Genomic DNA, 18,616 nt, shown 5'->3' with positions numbered 1-18,616 from the left:
CCAGATTACTGGATTCATTCAGCCCACGACGTCTCTGCACATTTTCGCCTTATTTCACAACACAATGGGGACTATTTGAGAGCGTGCGAGCAGCAGCTTGTTGCATCAACATAGGCTAATTATGCCATTTAAAGCAGCCTAAAACTAGTTTGACATGTTGTTATGTTATGCAGTATTACATAGCACAGCGTTACAATCCTCAGCCTCATCGCTTTGGCAGAATTCAAGGTTTTATATCATTTTCATGTTTTCGTTCCTCTGCATTCTCTCACTACAATAGCCTGCTTGAATTTCATAATTACATCCTACAGCCTACACACCTGAAAAAAAGAAGGTTATTCAAGGGTTCTTTAGCAAAGAAAATGGTTCTATATAGAACCATAAACACTCAAAGAACCTTTTGCATGATTAAAGGGTTCTTTGCACCATGAAAGCATTCCTCAGATTGATGGAGAATCTGCTGTAGATGGTTCTATATAGAACCTTTTTGAAAAGGGTTCTATATAGCACCAAAAAGGTTTCCTCGATGGTTACAAGCTTGACATCATCACAATAGAAGAACCCCTTTTTTGCTATATAGAACCCTTTTCTTTTCAAAAAGGTTCTATATAGAACCATTTTCTTTACTAAAGAAAACATACATTTTTGAGAATGTCGGCCTGTTCAGTTCCAAAAATGGTGGAGACAATTCCAATTCCACGTGACGGAATTGACTCCAGTGATTCCACACAATAATATCAATCCCAAAAACAGACATGCACTCTTGAAAATGGTTCTGTATAGGACCCAAAGGGTTCTGCTATTGTTATGATGTCAAGCTTGTAACAATGGAAAAACTCTTTTTGGTGATATATAGGACATTCTTGAAAAGGGTTCTATATAGCACCAAAAAGGGTGCTATAGAACCATCTACAACACATTCTCCATCAATCTGAAAAACCATTTCATGATACAAAGAACCCTTCAATCGTGCAATGGGTTCTTCACATGTACCGTATAGTGTGAATAGTGTCATAAAAAGCAATTTTCTTTTATTTTTATAAGTGTGTATGGTGTCAACCAGTCCTGACAGCTAGCATAGCCACTGAGCTACAGGCTAATAAATGTAACCAAACTAGCATTAGTGTAACTCTTACTTCAGTTGTCTGAGAAATTGTACAGAAAACAGTAAGTCTGTCTCTGTTGAGAACACATTGGATGCTGGAGACCCTTTCGACCAGAGAAAAGAAGCCAAATTGAGGTAATCCATCTAGATTGCCAAGTAACTACCTTGCTAACTTTTAGTTTGTTGTCCTCCTCATCTGATAAATCATTTCTGTCATTTGAGTAATCCACTCTCTTCATTGTAATGATTATTTATATGCAGTTATCATAGTTATATGGCTACAATAAGATATTCAGCTTCTTAGCAGTACTTGAGTGATTTTGATGCTTAGTTTACATATATGGACTGGGGAGCAAATAGTATGTTTTAAAATTTTAACAATATTTCAATACACCATACTACATACTTTTATTTCACTTTTTTCTATTGTATCTTTCAACTTCACTTGAAAAGAAATCAAGAAGACCTCCCACCTTCAAGACACATCATCAGAAAGGGGTCTTTAAACAGGCTTTTGTTTTGTTACTGTGCACTTTAAGACTAGTAAATGTAAATGATCTCTGTTCTGTTTAGCTCTGTGTTGTACCATATTAAACAAAGCAGTCTAGGTGAAGCACTCCTTATAACTTCAGTGCGAATGGGCAGACATAAACTGCTACAGGCTGAGGAGGTGGATATATATGTAAATGTGTTTTGGTGACATCACAAAAAGAGTGAAAAAGGCTGATTTTGATGCTTAGTTTATATATATGGAGCATATAGATTGGGGAGTGAATTGGATGTTTTAAAATTGTAACAGTGTTTCCATACCTCATACAAAAACGTTTATTTCACTCTTTTCTTGTTATAAGAATGCTTTAAACTCACCAAAAAGAGCATTACTCTCATCATAGACCAATCCTGACACAGCATACCTCAGGGAAGCCACAAGAGCGAGAGATAAGCGGCTTAGTTTAATATTCCATCTATTACTACGAGTTAAAACTAGTTAATCATTCATTTATGCATCAGCATTTGAAACGTGAAAAAATATGTCGAGTAAGCCCTGAGCAAATGTTGAATTTCCTTAAAGCTCATATTTGTGAACTAGCCTGCTTGTGCTGCAGGGCTAATCCTGGCAAATTAAGCACAACCTGCTTCAGTCTTATAACTTAATCGTTCAATCACTTAAAGCTATAATAATTTATAACAATTACAATTCTTGTTTCTTCTCACTCCGCTGAAGTTACTGTTCAATATGTTTTGCATTTTGTGTATTACTTTGATTACGTTTCATTATTTAGGCCAAAACACATCCTGCCTGTTCTGCTAACATTCATTTATTGCCATTTATTACTCATGCAGTTCTATAATAATGATTTAGTCATCGGTGTTATAATAATACAGACACACTTGTGTCTCACGCCAACTCTTGCCATAGGGGATCACACAGACTGACTGCAAGAAAATAGGCCAGCTGAGTATTCATTGTTTTTGTAATATGTTTCTGAATAGCCTTTTTCCACAGCTGTAGAAATATTATTTATAGCATTGAGATGTTTCTTTACCTCGTGGCAGTGGTGGAAAATACCCCTAGTACTTTGTTACTGTTCTAAAGCATAGCTTTAGTATAGCTCTATTGAAATGGAATGCTTGTACTCTCATTTGATTACATTACTTTTGCCAATAAGTTGAGTTCTTGTGCATTTGAATTTATTGTTTTAGGGATCATTTTACCAAAAAGGTTCAAAGTCAGAGTTGAAAATACATCTCAGACTTTTAACTGACTTGGACTATAGTCTTAAATCCTTTGCTTTGAGTTACCTGCTACCTTAATTATGTTTATTTTGATTAAACATTCCATTTGTCACTACCAAAACAGATATAACACTACTGAAACTTTACCAATGTTTTAAAGGATGCCTGTTTCAGTAGAGACAATTTTGGCTTGACCAGAATTCAGAAATGCTAGCCAGTTCATGACAAGCAAACACAGCTTTGAACCGTTAAACATAAAATCGTAATATTTTTCAGTATATCGCAGAAAATAATGTTTCGGTAATGACAATTCTTAAAGTTGCACAATGATGTTCAGACAGATGGTACACATTTACTTCAAAACAATGGGATCTAACTGTTCACCATCTGTCCATGAGGGACAGGGATGCAGTCTCACTTCCAGCTTTATAATGCAGGGGCGTGACTTAAATAAGTCTCCACCCATGAACTAAAACTCTGTGTTTCAGTAGTGACTTGAAAATGTGGGACAGCATTTTTTAATAGGTTTTTTATTTAAAAATGATAATGATAAATCTAAATCTTTCAACTTCACTTGAAAAGAAATCAAAAAGATCTTTTACAAAAACAACAAAAATGGAAATAAAGGGGAAAAAAGCTGAAATTTAGGGGTTAGGGTTTGGAACAGACACCTCCCAATAGAAAGTATCCTATAAATGATGATTTTGTGTATATTTGGCTTATTACCATCACTATTAATGCATTGGGTTTATATAAATTCAGCAGAATAGTCTTTATATTAAAACATTCAGCCAAATTCATTGCTAAATTAAACTGCCCACAACTATGCTAATTTGTCTTTGTGAAAGGACTATACACTTGAGAGTATGTTTATTTGTAGATACTCTTTTACTTTCACTCAAGCTAGTTACTATAGTTACTATAACAGCTGAGAGCAGACGGGTATGACAGGTGATTAAACAGTCTTACCTTTTATAGCCCTATGAGAAGATATTTGCGGGTGAATGGTTGAAAACTGCAATTTATTACCATGGTCAACTTTAGTATCTAGCTCACTAGCTTGGTAAGTAGTAGTCTATGGAACTAGCACAGCTCAGCTCAGTCCCCACAATATGCAAAAACACTTGAGCAAGCTAATGCTGTGTTTACATGTTGCCGTTATGGCCTTACTTTGTGCCTTTATTGGTTTAAAACTGACATTACGTGACTGACAGCAGCATGCAGCCATGGTGATAGCAGCTGCCGAAAATTGTGGTGCTGATCAAAGGAGAGCTTAGGCAGCAGGGAGGGATTACTGACTGGGCCAGTGGGGCTGGGGGCCAGGGCCTAGGGAAAATAGACTGCCAGGAGCTTCAGACCACAAGGCCAAAAGCAGCCCAATGCAGATTCAAAATTTAGCTCTTGAATATGCAATAACTAAATAAATAAAATAAAGGCCCCTAAGCCCCATATTCTTCCTGCTCCTGCAAATATTAAGTAACCACAAGTTCCTCAGCCCTCTACAAATAGCTAAATACACAGGCATGCACGCAACCTGGTTTGTATTATAAAGAATTAAATAATGAAAGGCTCCCTAACAACAACAAAATGTGTAGTAATATAACTGTGCAGGAAATAATATTAGACTATGTAAAATTAATAGACTACTGCATAATAATTGAGAAATAATCATTTTGTTTGTTTACATTACATTTTTTCAGCTCTGTTTAAGGCACACATAAACAAACACAAGCTATTTATTAGGGTCATTTTTCAGGTGTATTTTTTTCCCATTATTTTTTGCATCATTGTCAGACTGTGCTGGTGGGGGCCTCCAAAGGCACTTGTGCTAATAGGGCTTGTGAAACCATGATCTGTATCTGTTTGGCAGTCACTTTGTTTTGCTTAACTGAGCACCTTTGCATTCATCCAGTGTTTTCATTCTTTATTATAAGGGCACAAAATGAATCCCTCCCCCCCCCCAACCGACCGAAGAGTTCAAGCCACACATAAACAAACAGAAGCTATTCCTTAAGAGTATATTTTTTTCCATTATGCTTTGCATCATTGTCAGACTGTGCTGGTGGGGGGCCTCCAAAAGCTCTTGTGCTCAGGGGTCTTGTGAAACCATGATCTGTTCCTGTTTGGCAGTCACTTTGATTTGCTTAACTCAGCGCCTTTATATTCGTCCTATGTTTTCAGTCTTTATTATAAGTGCACAAGATGAATATCCCACACCAAGAGCTCATACTTTCCCTCGAATATAATATCTCTGTAATTTCTCCATCTCTGCCATGTAAGCTAGCATTAACATCTATAATGTCTGACCTTAACGTTATACAAAATCATTGAAATCACACCTGGGAGATTCAGAAAGCAGGAATATCACTTACTCGTCAACTTACACTGGATGAAAATGCTGCCCATTCTCTATTCATTTTACCAGCTTACTAACAATGCACAATGACTCAGACATGCCCCCATTCACCATGCATGAGCAACATTCACCTAGCGTATGTGATTCCATTGCTTTGCACTCCTTAGAGCCTGAAATTATGCATTTATGGTAATCCTTTTCCACAGAGTCAGACTTACAGGGTCTGAACTCTACACTGTAATCCAAGGTTGATTCAGTATTTCAGAATCATAATGATTAGCATTAGGATATGTTCTACTCACTCAAATCAAAATGAACATTTGCACAAGAAAGACCTTTTCAGTAAATGTCGAATGACAACAGTAGCAAACTGGATCTTGAGGATTTCAACGGCTTTCCAGTAATCTTTCTGTTATCTCAAGCACCTTTATAGGCTTGAGTCAGAAAGCAATACGGAAGAAATGAAAATGGACACTGAAGTAAAAAAAGGTTATCATTTTAATGGTATCATTTTAAGTCTGTCATTGTTCCAGAGGCAATACTGATAGTTTTCAAGGGTTGATGAACACATTTGCCTTCAAAGAAAGTCCCTGCCTTATGAATGTTAAGGATGTATTAAGGTATGGCAAATTAATCATGACAGGATACGATGAAAAAGAGAAATCAATAAAAATGTAAACTTTTCGTCAGCAGATGAAAACTGCTGAGACATCTCGTGAGGCTTCTGTCAGACATTTCAGTGTGAATACCACAACAGATTGGCTTCACCACACATTCAGAAACACCAAATGGCTTTAACTTCAAAGCTACATTTGGCTTATATATATACTAGGCTTATATCTGGCATTAAAACTGAAATAATACCATCCATTTAAGGACACCATATTTAAGGATTAACACTTGACTTTTACAATATGGATGATTGTCAAGCATAATCGTTATTTCATTTTAAACAAAAAAATCTCTTATAAAGAGTTGGCAATTTAATCAGACAGGTATACAATTTACATATATCTGACCCATTTAAGCACATCACAATAACTTCAAGATGCTCAACAACCCATGAACATGATTTCTCAACCCTCATTTTTATCAACTGTATTGCCCTATGTACACAGAAAGAATTATGTACAGGAAAAAATGACGGAAGATAAAAGACAAGGACAAATATGGGTTTAAAACTGGCCTTCTGTTTTCTGGCTCTTAAACAATCTGAGTAGTTACCCAAACAAAAACAGAATTTTAGGTCCCTTGAAATTCTTTCTGACTTTCCTTTGAAGAAGCAATCCCTGTAGGACTGAGCTGTGTAGTGATTGGCAAAAAAAATATTTGGAAAAGGCTTTACTTTAGACATTGATTCTTCCATCAATTCCGTAAGGGAAACAAATAAACTTCTCCTTCACTCCTCCAAGAAAGTCTCTTGCCAGCGATTTCTCATATGAACTGCAGTTCACTGTAACTTACTTATACTGAAAACTTTTACATCATTTTCATTCTGATCTTATGGGACTCCTCAGTTGGACTAGTCTCCCCGTCTACTTTACGTGGCACATATTCAATCTCAATGTTTGGCTTGGCGTTACCTTTCCCCCGGCTCCAGAGGAAGAGGAGAACGAGACAGAACAGCACCACTCCGAGGAAAGAGATAAATCCCATGGTAGTAGCAATGATGAGAGTCTTCATATCAAATGGGAATGGGACTGATCTACCAGTCCCATTGGCACCACCGTCGTTGGGCTGGTTGGATATGAAGGCAAATGTCTTATTAGGCTGATGGGGCCAGTTAGGAGAATAACTATGAACGTGTAAATGAGCAAGCTTGGTGTCATTACCCCCTGCATTGGTAGCTATACATGTATATGTGCCATTGTCTTGTATTTGGGCGTAACGCACTTCCAGAGTTCCGTCCAGAGACACTGAGAGACGTCCAACACTTTTGGTGGTGATGAATTGCTTCCTTGGAGATTGCCACATGATCACAGGGGCCGGGTCCCCATCTGCTTGGCATGCAAAGCGAACCGTGGTCCCCTCATCTACAAATCTCTGAAGGGCTTTGTGGTCCCTGATCTGAGATTTCTGACAAGTAAAAGAGTTTTCGGGGGGAGTATCTGGGAAGTCTTTAAACTCTTTCCCCTGAACAAACTCGGGCGTGGCGCAAGATGGCTGCTGCTTGTTGAAATTGAGCCTCAGGCGGCGACGAAAGACCCAACGCAGACGGCAATCGCATGCCAAGGGGTTGTCATATAGGCCCAAGGTCTCCAGGTTGCCAACCGAGTGAAAGACAGACTCTTCTAAAGTGCTTAGGCTATTGCTGGATACGTTGAGAACTTTAAGGTAGTTTAGACCTCTGAAAGAGTAAGGCTCAATAGTGGTTAATCGACCTCCTACTAAGTCGAACACCTGGAGCCTCATCAAATTGTGCATTTTGTTGCCCTCCACAATCTCAATGGGATTGAAGGAAAGATTGAGAGAGCGAAGGTACACAAGGTGCTGGATGGCCACATAAGGGACGGCAGTGAGGTTGCAGTTTGTGACACTCAGGGTGGTAATGTTAAGCCCATGAAGAGACTTGGCGGTCAGGGTTTCTAGAAAGGGCCAATTTGCTATCTCTAGCACTTTCAGGCGGTAGAGTCTCCTGAAGGAAAAGTCCCTAATGATGTTAACATTGAAATTCCACAGCTTGAGGATCAGCAAATTGTGAAGATGGCTGAAAGCCTCTGTGGGCACAGAGGTCAGGTTGGACCTCTCCATGGTGAGCTGCTCTAAACTAGTGAGGCCATGAAAGGCTCTGTGAGAGATGAAGACCAGGTCATTATCTCCCACCTCCAGTTCCTTTAGATTATAAAGGTCCTGGAACATGTAGTCCAGCAGGATGACTATTTTATTCTCACTGATGTCCAATCTTGTAAGGTTACTCAAGCCAGTAAATACGCCCAGCTGAATGAGCTTCAGCTTGTTGTTGCGCAGTCCTAACGTCCGTAAGCCAAAGAGATTGCTGAAGGCACCCGGCTCAATGACCGAGATAACATTCTCATTGAGCTGCAGCTCTTCCAAGTGAGGATAGTTGATGAACTCCTCAGGGTTGATGCCTTTCAAACGGTTCTTGCTCAGGTCCAACAGTCGTGTCTCGATGGGTATCCCTTCTGGAAGGCTGATCAGCTTCCTGCGGTGGCACAGGACGGAGCGCTCCTGAGCGCTGCACTCGCAGCGGGAAGGGCATCCTGTGGCCGAGCCCGACAGCACTGTGCCCAGCATCAGGATGAGGATGGGCTGCCAGCATGCCACCAGGAAGCTGTGCCCACTCGCCTCGCCAGCCACCATTCTGCTAGTTACCTGCTGAGACACAAGTCAGAGGTACTTTGTCACACTCACTGAAGCAATGGCTCCACAGACACACAATGAACTCATATCTTGACATATAACCCCCCCAAAATAGACAGAGCAGGGCTGGGAACAGAAAGTAAAGTAAAAAGAACAAAGTTGCTCTAATTAAAGTTGTGGCAAAACTGCTGATGATCATGATGATGTTCTACTGCGCTTGCACAGATTGTGCTGCATAAAGACAAGAGGCTTTTGATTAATGACCTCACGGAAATGAGAAAATAAGTCTGTCTTAAGAACAATGAGGAATGACAAAAATAAAGTATTATCAGTGTTTAACTTCCTGCTCTTACGATTTTCAAGGTTTTTTGTTAAGATAAGTTTAGAATAGAGCAGTTTACCACTTCTTTACCATATCTATAGCCAGACATACAGTACTGTGCAAAAACCAGCCTTAATTTCCAGCCATTAAAGGTTTTCAGCATCAGGAAAAAAGCAGAAAATATACATTTAAGAGAAAATTACACAGGAGCCTCAATGACTAAATATAATATAATTTCTTCAGTTTTCATTGCCCACCTTTTGCCATCATTACAGCTTCCTTTCTTTTCTAAAGACTTGCTTTGAGTTTTGAGGAATATTTTTCCTCACCTCCAAAGTTCAGTCTTAGAAGTTGGTTGGATTTTCACAAATCTCAGATCTTAAAGATTCTATTCTCTTTATCTGATGAACAATGAGGAATGGTGGTCTACCAGTCCTTGCATGACTGTTAGGAGTCCCATTTTTTCTATATATTTTAATACATTTTTAAAGTCCACTTTTGGAAGCTGCTCTTTTTTCATTTATTTTGCTTTGTCTTTCCTCTGCCTTATGGGAAAGAATGATTCTATATGTAATTTTCACAGAAATATCTCCTGAAAACATGAGTAACATGAATTAAATGAGCATTTTGACTGGAAAATAAATAAAAGAAGGGTGGTCTCTGACCTTTTTTTACAGTACTATAGGTGGAACAGAAGTGAAATATTAGATACTTCATACAATTACAAATATTTAGTCTTTTAACAATGTAATGGTTAATAGCTGCAGCTAAAACAAATGTTTGTCTAGAATGTTTAGAATGTTTCTATTCACACTGTCAACCACAGAGTAAATATTAGCCAATATTGGCTTATTATTGCTCATAGTTATCTTATTGTACTGCCTTTTTTCTCAAAACACTTAGGTAAAGCCCTTGTGGTTCATTCTGTTCACGCTGGTTCCATCATTATTTTTGCCTCCAACTGCTAGTGCATACATCCAATATCTGTCAATGCAACCTTGAAATTAAACTGCACGGAAAAGTTCGGTAGAGGAATATATAGCATGGAAAAGACTGAGACTAGGGGGCTGTTAAACCCTGCCTTAGTTTGACTCAGGGGTGTTTTAATGTGGAAAAGCCTTCAAGCTCTACTTCCCAAAATCGATCACGCAGTCCCATTCTTATTTCTTGCAGGTCCAAAATAAAATAAAGATCTTGCTTCAGTGTTGCAAATGGCTTTGTGAAATATTTACATAAACACAGATGCAAATCTGGAATGCACTGCATCTAATGTAGAGGCATAGCAACCACTAATTGCAAGTAATGTGATTTACGTACAGCATATCATTTTGACGTTCATGTTCTATTTATGCAATCAAAGCTCAAAAACTTGTGTTTCAGTGTGAAGATTTAAAGATGAATTCCACTGATTCTTTAAATTTTATGCATAATTAAATGGTTAAGATGTAGACAACATCAGTCAGAGTGGTTCTGTATGAAACACACAGTTCTGAAGAAACTCATTAGAACAGAATTTTCACAGTGGTGGTGACAGAAACCAGAGTTTCATTCCTCTAAAATGTTAACTCACAGCATTTTATCACATGAAATTGTTTTACAAGACATTGTAAAACATAGCTTTGTGATAAGATTTGGTAACACTTTATTTGGAGTGGGTCCTTTGTAGATTATTAATAAAGTCTTAACAGAACATCAGTAACATATCGAAAACATATCAGTGAAGTATCAGCAGTGAAGCATCTGAATACATTGAAGTAAATATCTTGTAGATGTTCATTACTTACATTAAATAGATGTACTGTTAATATGTCACTTCCATTACGCAAAATCTAACCTTACCAACCTTACCCAAAACCTAACCCTAACCCTGGCCCTAATCCTAACCCTAACCTTAACCTCAACCCAAACCTAATCCTAACACCATTTGTTTTTGTCATGTTACTGAGAGCCTGTTGAGTGTTTGCTTCATCTAAAAGGACAACTCAAAATAAAGTGTCATCTTAGACTTTTAAAATGTATTTTTTTAAATACATTCACAGCAGAGAGGTGCATGCAGGGTGTTTTAAGGAAAATTAGTACCCCCACAAAACCTTTTTTTTCCGATTTATTGATATTTTCCCGTTACATACTAACATATAAGACCTCAAAAGACACGTGCAGATTCACTGGTCTTCACTGGCATTCACTGGACAGTAAATAAAATGGCGATAGGTATCCTATCACCACCGCTGCATCAGTAAATTGAACAAATGAACAATTTTTTAGCAAAACACATGACTTTGTTTACATTTTAACCATCGAATTATGAGAAAATTTGAAAAAATTCCCTTTTAATAATGGAAAAGTTGCTCTCATCAATCTACTTTCCTATTTTTTGTACAAGCCAAACCATCTTGTTGCATCTGCTAGGCTTGAATTTCATTGATAAAGTATTGGCACTGCCTTGCCTCAGCTGTCTCAAAGCCTCGCTCTGCATGTGTCCATAGTAAGCTAGACTCGGTTGTGTGTGGGCAAATCTGTCAGTGAAAGTTATCCTCTTCAAATTAAAACTGAACGAGTACCCACACACTGGTGGCTGCCAAGGGCAATGTGGTAGAATAAGGCTATTGCAGAGCTATTTAACAGCATGCGGATGGTGAAGGCAGGGTTTCGACAGCCATTATCACAAAAAAAACAGAAACCTATGGCAGAAAATAAGATGTAGTCGTGATGTCACTCTGGATGACATTTACGGGTAGTTAATGAATTAAATCAAAACTCCTACAGATTGACACAGAAGTGTTGCAGCTCTGCTATGGAATTAAGTGAGTAAGGTTATTTGTAATGCTTTTACAAATGGCTTTTACAAAGTTTTGTAATGACTGAGCGGAAACTGAAATGCCACATCTGAAGGGCGAATACTTGCTATAGCTGTCATTACAGAATCAAAAAATTAGAGATGCACCAATAGGGGAATTGTGGGCTGATGCATGTATATATGATCTATGTTCAATTTACTTCTGTGGAGTCATAAATGCAGTAAAATGAAAAAAATATATATTTTAGCTCGGTAGCCCAGCGTCACCTAAATATTCTGCTCCTCTGGAGTACAATCAGTACATTACCAAATATCAGTCATTATTTTTGAAGCAATTATCTGCCATTACCAACATAATTCCAATATAATTGTGCATCCCTACAAAAATAAGAACAATTAAAGAGTTTTAATCTGTATCACTGGTATAAAGAGGTTCCAATGTACTAAACCTATGCATCAGTTTCAGGTGAGCACTGGATGCATTCTGCCCATGTGTTATGTATGAATCTGCTGCATAAAATGCACAGTTTAGGGCCGTGTGCATGGAAAACTGCAAATTGCACTTCTCCCATCATGCATATGCTTTTGAAGGAGGGACACACAAAAGATGGGAGAATTGCACATAAAATGAACAGAGATATTGAAAGCACAGCTGAGCAACTAACAGCAGCTGGTTTTATATGGATTTTTTTAAACTTGGCCTGCGTTTGCAGTCTAAAAGACTATAAGACATGCTGCTAAAAGATTTCCTTTAGCAATGGCAACAAGACGGAGACATGAACCTCCATCACATGCTAAAAGAATATTTACCAACAGAATAACTCTATTTCAACTAGGGATGCACCAATACGGGAACTGTGTGCCGATGCCAATATCCAATATTTTTCATCTACATACCTGCCATTGTTGATACATAAACATTTACAAAATGTGGAAACTGAAACTACAGCCATATGCAAAAAGTTGAGCACATGTTTTGTTGACTTTTGTAAGTGAACAAAGTTAAACACGGCATTTGTCTGCAAATTTTATTTATTTGCTGAGTTTAATATGTTGGCAAAAAATAAAAACGCGCTATAACTTTTGCACAGGTCACATTTTTATGTTGTATGTTTCCCCAGTGTGTTAAATTCACCAAATAATCAGTAACTGTGCATTAAAATGTGCACAAATTTGGGGGATATGCACTGATTTTCACCTAGAAACTCATGCCATTTGATTAGGGGTGCCCAAACTTTTGCAAATGACTGTACATCTACGTAAATTAGCATTACAAGGAAGCGTCACATTTATTTCTATAGAACTACATATGCAATAAAATCAACAAAATACAGATATTTTAGCAAAGTAAACCAGCTTTGCCTAACCATTTTGCTCTTCCTCTTGCAATAAATATGTCATCAAATATTGGTAAAACCTAAATATCTGCTGATACCGATATGATTCCGATATCATCCATCCCTAATTTCAGGTCTCGGCATCAGATACTTGTGTGAGCAGACATGGTGCGAAATATGCTTTGATGCAGGTGCAATAACTGCATGCAGTCTGTGCTATTGTTCGACAAAGTCAAAATATGAAAAAATGTGTATTGTTATGTTAGACGTGGGCAATATGACAGTATTTTATGGTCTCAAGATGAAACATGTCACAATATGTTTTTCTGAACACATTATTGATTGTCAGCATTTAAAGAACACTAAACAACAACAGGTTTCATTACATAGAGAGCAAAATTAGTCCTGTTTCATTGGATTTAGGGCAGTTCAGTTCAGTGTACTCATAGTTTTTGATAGTATTTTTTCAGTGGCCTCTTTTCCACTGTAGAGCCAAATGGTTCTCAAGGTCATACTGTACCGGTTGCAGTTTCTTTTTCCATCTGCTGTGCTGCTAAATCAGAACCAGGAAATACTGAATGAAAACTACACACAAGAGTGGTTCAGCAATGGCTAACGGGCTAACAGGCTAAATGCTTCAAAACATGTTCAACTTCAACCATCACTCCATCACCAGTCACTCACTTTTGTGCTTTATCCTTTAAACGGGTGTCATTTGAGCATCAGAACCAAGTCTCACTGTTGTTAGGCTTTTATTAGACCCCACTTTTATTCAATATTACAAATATGTATTTTTCATATAATTTAATTAGCCTCATGTAAAAAAGCCTCAACCCTGTGATTGTGATCAGTGAAAATGTCTCATGTTTTTTATTTATTTAGTTAGCTTTTGCTTTCCTCTCTATTTTTGTTGTTTTTTCTGCTTTATTTAGGTGACTTTACTTTCTCTCAATGGCTAGAAAATCACACTGCAGAACCTTGTCTCCATATTGTAGAAGACCACTTAATTGTCTTGTTCCAGAGACGTTATAAAGGAGGAGACCAGTCACTGGTTGGAAAATAATGGGAAAGCTCATAATGCTCAACATGTCTACTGTTTACGGCACAATCCCCACTCTGAATGAAAAGATCCAAGCAGCTTGCTGGTTACGTTGCAAACGTGAAAAGCCCCCTTCTACTTGAGCTCAGTTGTGGACATCTGTGCATGCGCAGTAGCCAGAAGAACCCAAAAAAAAAAAACACTTTTTGTGCGTTATTGAGCTAAACACTGCAAACTATTTATCAGATATATGTCATACCAATGATTTCAACATGTTTTTAGAATGGTAGTTCGGCCTCCAGTTTTGTGTTATTAGGTCTCTCCCCATTCAAAGAGATAGGAGTCTGGTCTTGCATGGATGGAAATAACTGCCTGGCGGCATTGCCAAGATGGCCACCAAGTGGATAGACTTTTCTATAAGGACTTTGCTTGTACATACCAGTCTCTCTTTCCACAGTTGTGTCGTTACATAACAACATGGAAAAGTCCATTATAACTATGACATGGGGTTGAGGCTGCATTGAAATTACTGAAAATAATCATTACAATTGCAAATAACCGGTATTTTTAAAACACACATCAGTCTCAGGATTGAGTATTTCACATCAACATGCACAGTATATCTATTTTGTATTTTAATGGGGCCCTAGGCAGATGCCTATCTTTGCCTAGTGCAAAGGCCACCCTTGCAAAGGCAACAATATCCCCCGGGTCTTTATGGGTAGAATGTTCAACCCCACATAAGACTAAATGGATAGACTAAAGAAACTATCAATTACTGCACTTCTGTTTGTGGGAGAAAGATGGGGAGAAAATGTTCACCAGGTTTAATTCTTCCTAATCAGTCCATGTGAGCAATAGCAACATTAGCAAGTGTCTAGAACACCGCAACTAAGTGACATCGTCATATTTCTACATTAAGTTAAACTGTTCACCAAGCTGGTGATAGTCCTCATCCCCTATTTTCAAGATTTTTAGCAAAACTTTGTGATGACTTTGTGATCACAAATGGGCCATACAGCCCAAGTTCACTCTCTGTTTCAATTTTACCTGCTCTCTTTTTATTGGTTACCTCCTGACACATGATGAGTGCAGCTTTTCCACTGTAGTTGAACATTTTCAACTCGATCCGGAATACGCTCTGCCATCTGAATGCAGCCTAATTAGGTCAAAATAATGTCTTATTAGTAACAGAAAACTTTAACAGTATTAAAAAACTATGATTACACCCCTATATAATCAAACACACGTGTCTGAATGATTATAGCTGACTAATGTTTGATAGTTTTAAAAAATGCTTCCCCACTTTCACTCAAAATCAGGCGCCCATATTGTGAAATATATTCAGTTATCATGATATTGTATATTTGCCGTATCACCCGCCCCTATGTTACACCCTTAGCCGTTATGATGACATGCAGCGATGTATTAATTAATTTATTCCTCCTTTATTTGCTGTGAAACCTATAAAGGGTGTTGTCATGTTTCATAATCAAAGCTCAACACCTCACACTGTGTAGCAGCTGGAGCTGAACTATTTTGATCAGCTGAAAGTGCTGTAAGAAAAAGAGAGGCCTATATGCAGCCATCTGCTTAATGCAGTACTGCTGCAGAGATGCTGAAGACGGCTCCATCCGCCAGCATTTTCAGGTGTGCATCGAGCTGAGTGGGAACTGCTCCAGCTCCGGCATGAAATCGAGTGAGGAGCTCCTACAATATCTATTGCATATTAGTACTCCTCGGTTAGATCAAAAGCCCTGTTGTAGTCAAGAGTGCTTGACAGCCGTATATCTGCTGAGTGAGATCTGCATGCGCGGCACGATCGGGCAGGGAGCGGTCAGGGCAGCGTGTGAGAATTACAACATCGATTAAGCGACTAAAATAGCAGAGATGGGTGGGGAGGGTGAAGGTCATGACGTAAACGGATCCACCATAAACACGGTCTCTTAATCATACTGTATTTATTGCTGATCTGTCTTGGCTCAGAGCATCCTGCACTAAAATCTGAAGCACCGCACAAACAGTAAGGCTATTTTTGGTTAATCTATTTTAATGTGATTGAATGTGTCCTGAATAATGGAAACACCTATTTAGAATTAACAGGAAATTCTCAAGGCTCTGAGGAGCCTCAAGTTTTGAGAACAGATGGCATATTGATATTGATGGGAAATGGGATCCATTATCAGCAGAGAATGCTGGATCGGATATCAGAGGGAACAAAGGAATAAATCCGCTAACAAATCTAGCCTGAAAGAGGTGGTGCAAAAGTCATAGACCACCCTTTATTTATTTAATTTACAGTCGAAATAGAGAAAAAGTCATTTATTTTTCAAGAGATATTTCTGAGGAGATTAGATAGAAGAAAATCAATTTTCTCGAAGAAAAGGAAAGTCAAGAAAAATAAGTGAAACACAAGAGTTTCTAAAATTCGATTATTATGGAAAGATACAGAGAAAATGTGAAGATCTGCAAAACCACCAAGACTATCAGCATCAGATAAAACAGTGCTTAAAGCTACACTATGTAAGTTTTGGGGATTTCTGGTGGAAATGTGAAATTTCATGCAACATGCAGAAGAACATTTTGTACTGTTAGATGTGCTGTGAACCACCTTTCCAGAGTGGATGAGTCAGACTGCGAGAGTAATGAAAGAATATTCAGAACTCAGTTCAAACTTGAAGAATGTCACGGATTCTCCCTTTGTCCCTCTGAGTGTCTGTTTCTTCACTTCTGTTGTAGCCATGTGCCTTTTTGTTTTCTTTTACCATGTGCTTTTGTTGTTGTTCTGTGTCTCCTCCCTGGTCCTGCCCCCTTGTTATCTGTTCCACCTGTCTGTGCTCCGCCCCTCATTAGTCCCAGGTGTTTCTTATTTTCCCTCAGTGTATTTATACCCCTGTGTTTGTTCAGTCTTCGTCTTGCATTGTGGATGTAACCTTGTCTCTTGTTTGCTTGTCGTGCTTGTAGTTTGGTTTTGTTTTGTTTTCATTATGGACTCTCATTTCAATAAAAACTCGCATTTGCATCCCGCCTCCATGCCTCAAACGTTACAGAATGCAAGACCACACAGGGAAGCAGCGAGTTTGCAGGACCTTATCAAGGAAAATGAGGTCAGACTTCAGGAGAGCTACCATCTGCTCTGTCGGCTTCAGCTGTTGCTCCCTAGTAAGGAGAAAGCCTCAGCCATGGACGTCACAGCAGGCCCGCCAGCCTCAGCCATGGACGTCACAGCAGGCCCGCCAGCCTCAGCCATGGACGTCACAGCAGGGCCGCCTGCTTCCAAGGACGTCGCAGCAGGGCCGCCTGCCTCCGAGGACGTCGCTGCAGGGCCGCCTGCCTCCGAGGACGTCGCTGCAGGGCCGCCTGCCTTCGAGGATGTCGCTGCAGGGCCGCCTGCCTCCGAGGACGTCGCTGCAGGGCCGCCTGCCTCCGAGGACGTCGCTGCGGCCCAGCCTGCCTCCGTGGACGTCGCTGCGGCCCAGCCTGCCTCCGTGGACGTCGCTGCGGCCCAGCCTGCCGCCGAGGACGTCGCAGCAGGCCCGCCTGCCTCCGAGGACGTCGCTGCGGCCCAGCCTGCCTCCGAGGACGTCGCTGCAGGGCCGCCTGCCTCCGAGGACGTCGCTGCAGGGCCGCCTGCCTCCGAGGACGTCGCAGCAGGGCCGCCTGCCTCCGTGGACGTCGCAGCAGGGCCGCCTGCCTCCGTGGACGTCGCAGCAGGGCCGCCTGCCGCCGTGGACGTCGCAGCAGGGCCGCCTGCCTCCGTGGACGTCGCAGCAGGGCCGCCTGCCTCCGTGGACGTCGCAGCAGGGCCGCCTGCCGCCGAGGACGTCGCAGCAGGGCCGCCTGCCGCCGAGGACGTCGCAGCAGTCCCGCCTGCCGCCGAGGACGTCGCAGCAGTCCCGCCTGCCGCCGAGGACGTCGCAGCAGTCCCGCCTGCCTCCGAGGGCGTCGCAGCAGTCCCGCCTGCTGCAGGGGGCGTCGCAGCAGGCTCTCCTGCTGCAGGGGGCGTCGCAGCAGGCTCTCCTGCCGCAGGGGGTGTCGCAGCAGGCTCTCCTGCCGCAGGGGGTGTCGCAGCAGGCTCTCCTGCCACAGGGGGCGTCGCAGCAGGCCCTCCTGCCGCCGAGGACGTCGCTGCGGCCCAGGCTGCCTCCATGGACGCCGCCGCAGGCCCTCCTGCCGCCGAGGACGTCGCTGTGGCCCAGCCTGCTGCCGAGGACGTTGCTTCCAAGTTCCCTGACCTGCTGGTAGCCTCTACATCCCCAGACCTGCCCATGGCCTCAGCGTCACCAGTCCCAGTTCCTGCTCCCTGGGCCACTCCTGCTCCTGCACCCCGGGATGCCACAGTTTCTGCTCCTGCACCCTGGGCCACTCCTTTTCTCATTTCCTGTCCTGGTTCGGTGCCGGCCTCTCAGCATTATGCTCCGCCGCCAACCTCCCAGCGACCCCCTCCTATGCCAATCTTTCAGCGTCCAGTGACGGCCTTCCAGTGTCCTGCTTCAGTGCCGACTTTCCAGTTCCCTGCTCAGTCTGCCACCCAGTTCCTTCGCCTGCATGAACTTAATTCTGTGTTTTCCCCCAAGTCTCTAGTCCATAGTTTTGTTTTTG

At 40.8% G+C, this 18,616-nt stretch overlaps 1 protein-coding gene across 1 annotated transcript in view; it reads right to left on the bottom strand.

Annotated features, from left to right (window-relative positions):
- Positions 1 to 5,678: 5,678 nt before the first annotated feature.
- lingo1b (leucine rich repeat and Ig domain containing 1b) overlaps positions 5,679 to 18,616 on the bottom strand; it is a 29,663-nt gene continuing 16,725 nt past the window's right edge. The window contains exon 2 of the mRNA XM_036584342.1: positions 5,679 to 8,531. Within this exon, the coding sequence (XP_036440235.1) occupies positions 6,678 to 8,531 (1,854 nt within the window). The 3' untranslated portion in view covers positions 5,679 to 6,677. The remainder of the gene's footprint in view (positions 8,532 to 18,616) is intronic.

The sequence above is a fragment of the Colossoma macropomum genome, unplaced genomic scaffold (assembly GCF_904425465.1).
Source record: "Colossoma macropomum unplaced genomic scaffold, Colossoma_macropomum, whole genome shotgun sequence".
NCBI lineage: Eukaryota > Metazoa > Chordata > Actinopteri > Characiformes > Serrasalmidae > Colossoma > Colossoma macropomum.
Note: the sequence above shows the minus strand (reverse complement) of the source record. Positions and strands in the feature narration are given on the sequence as shown.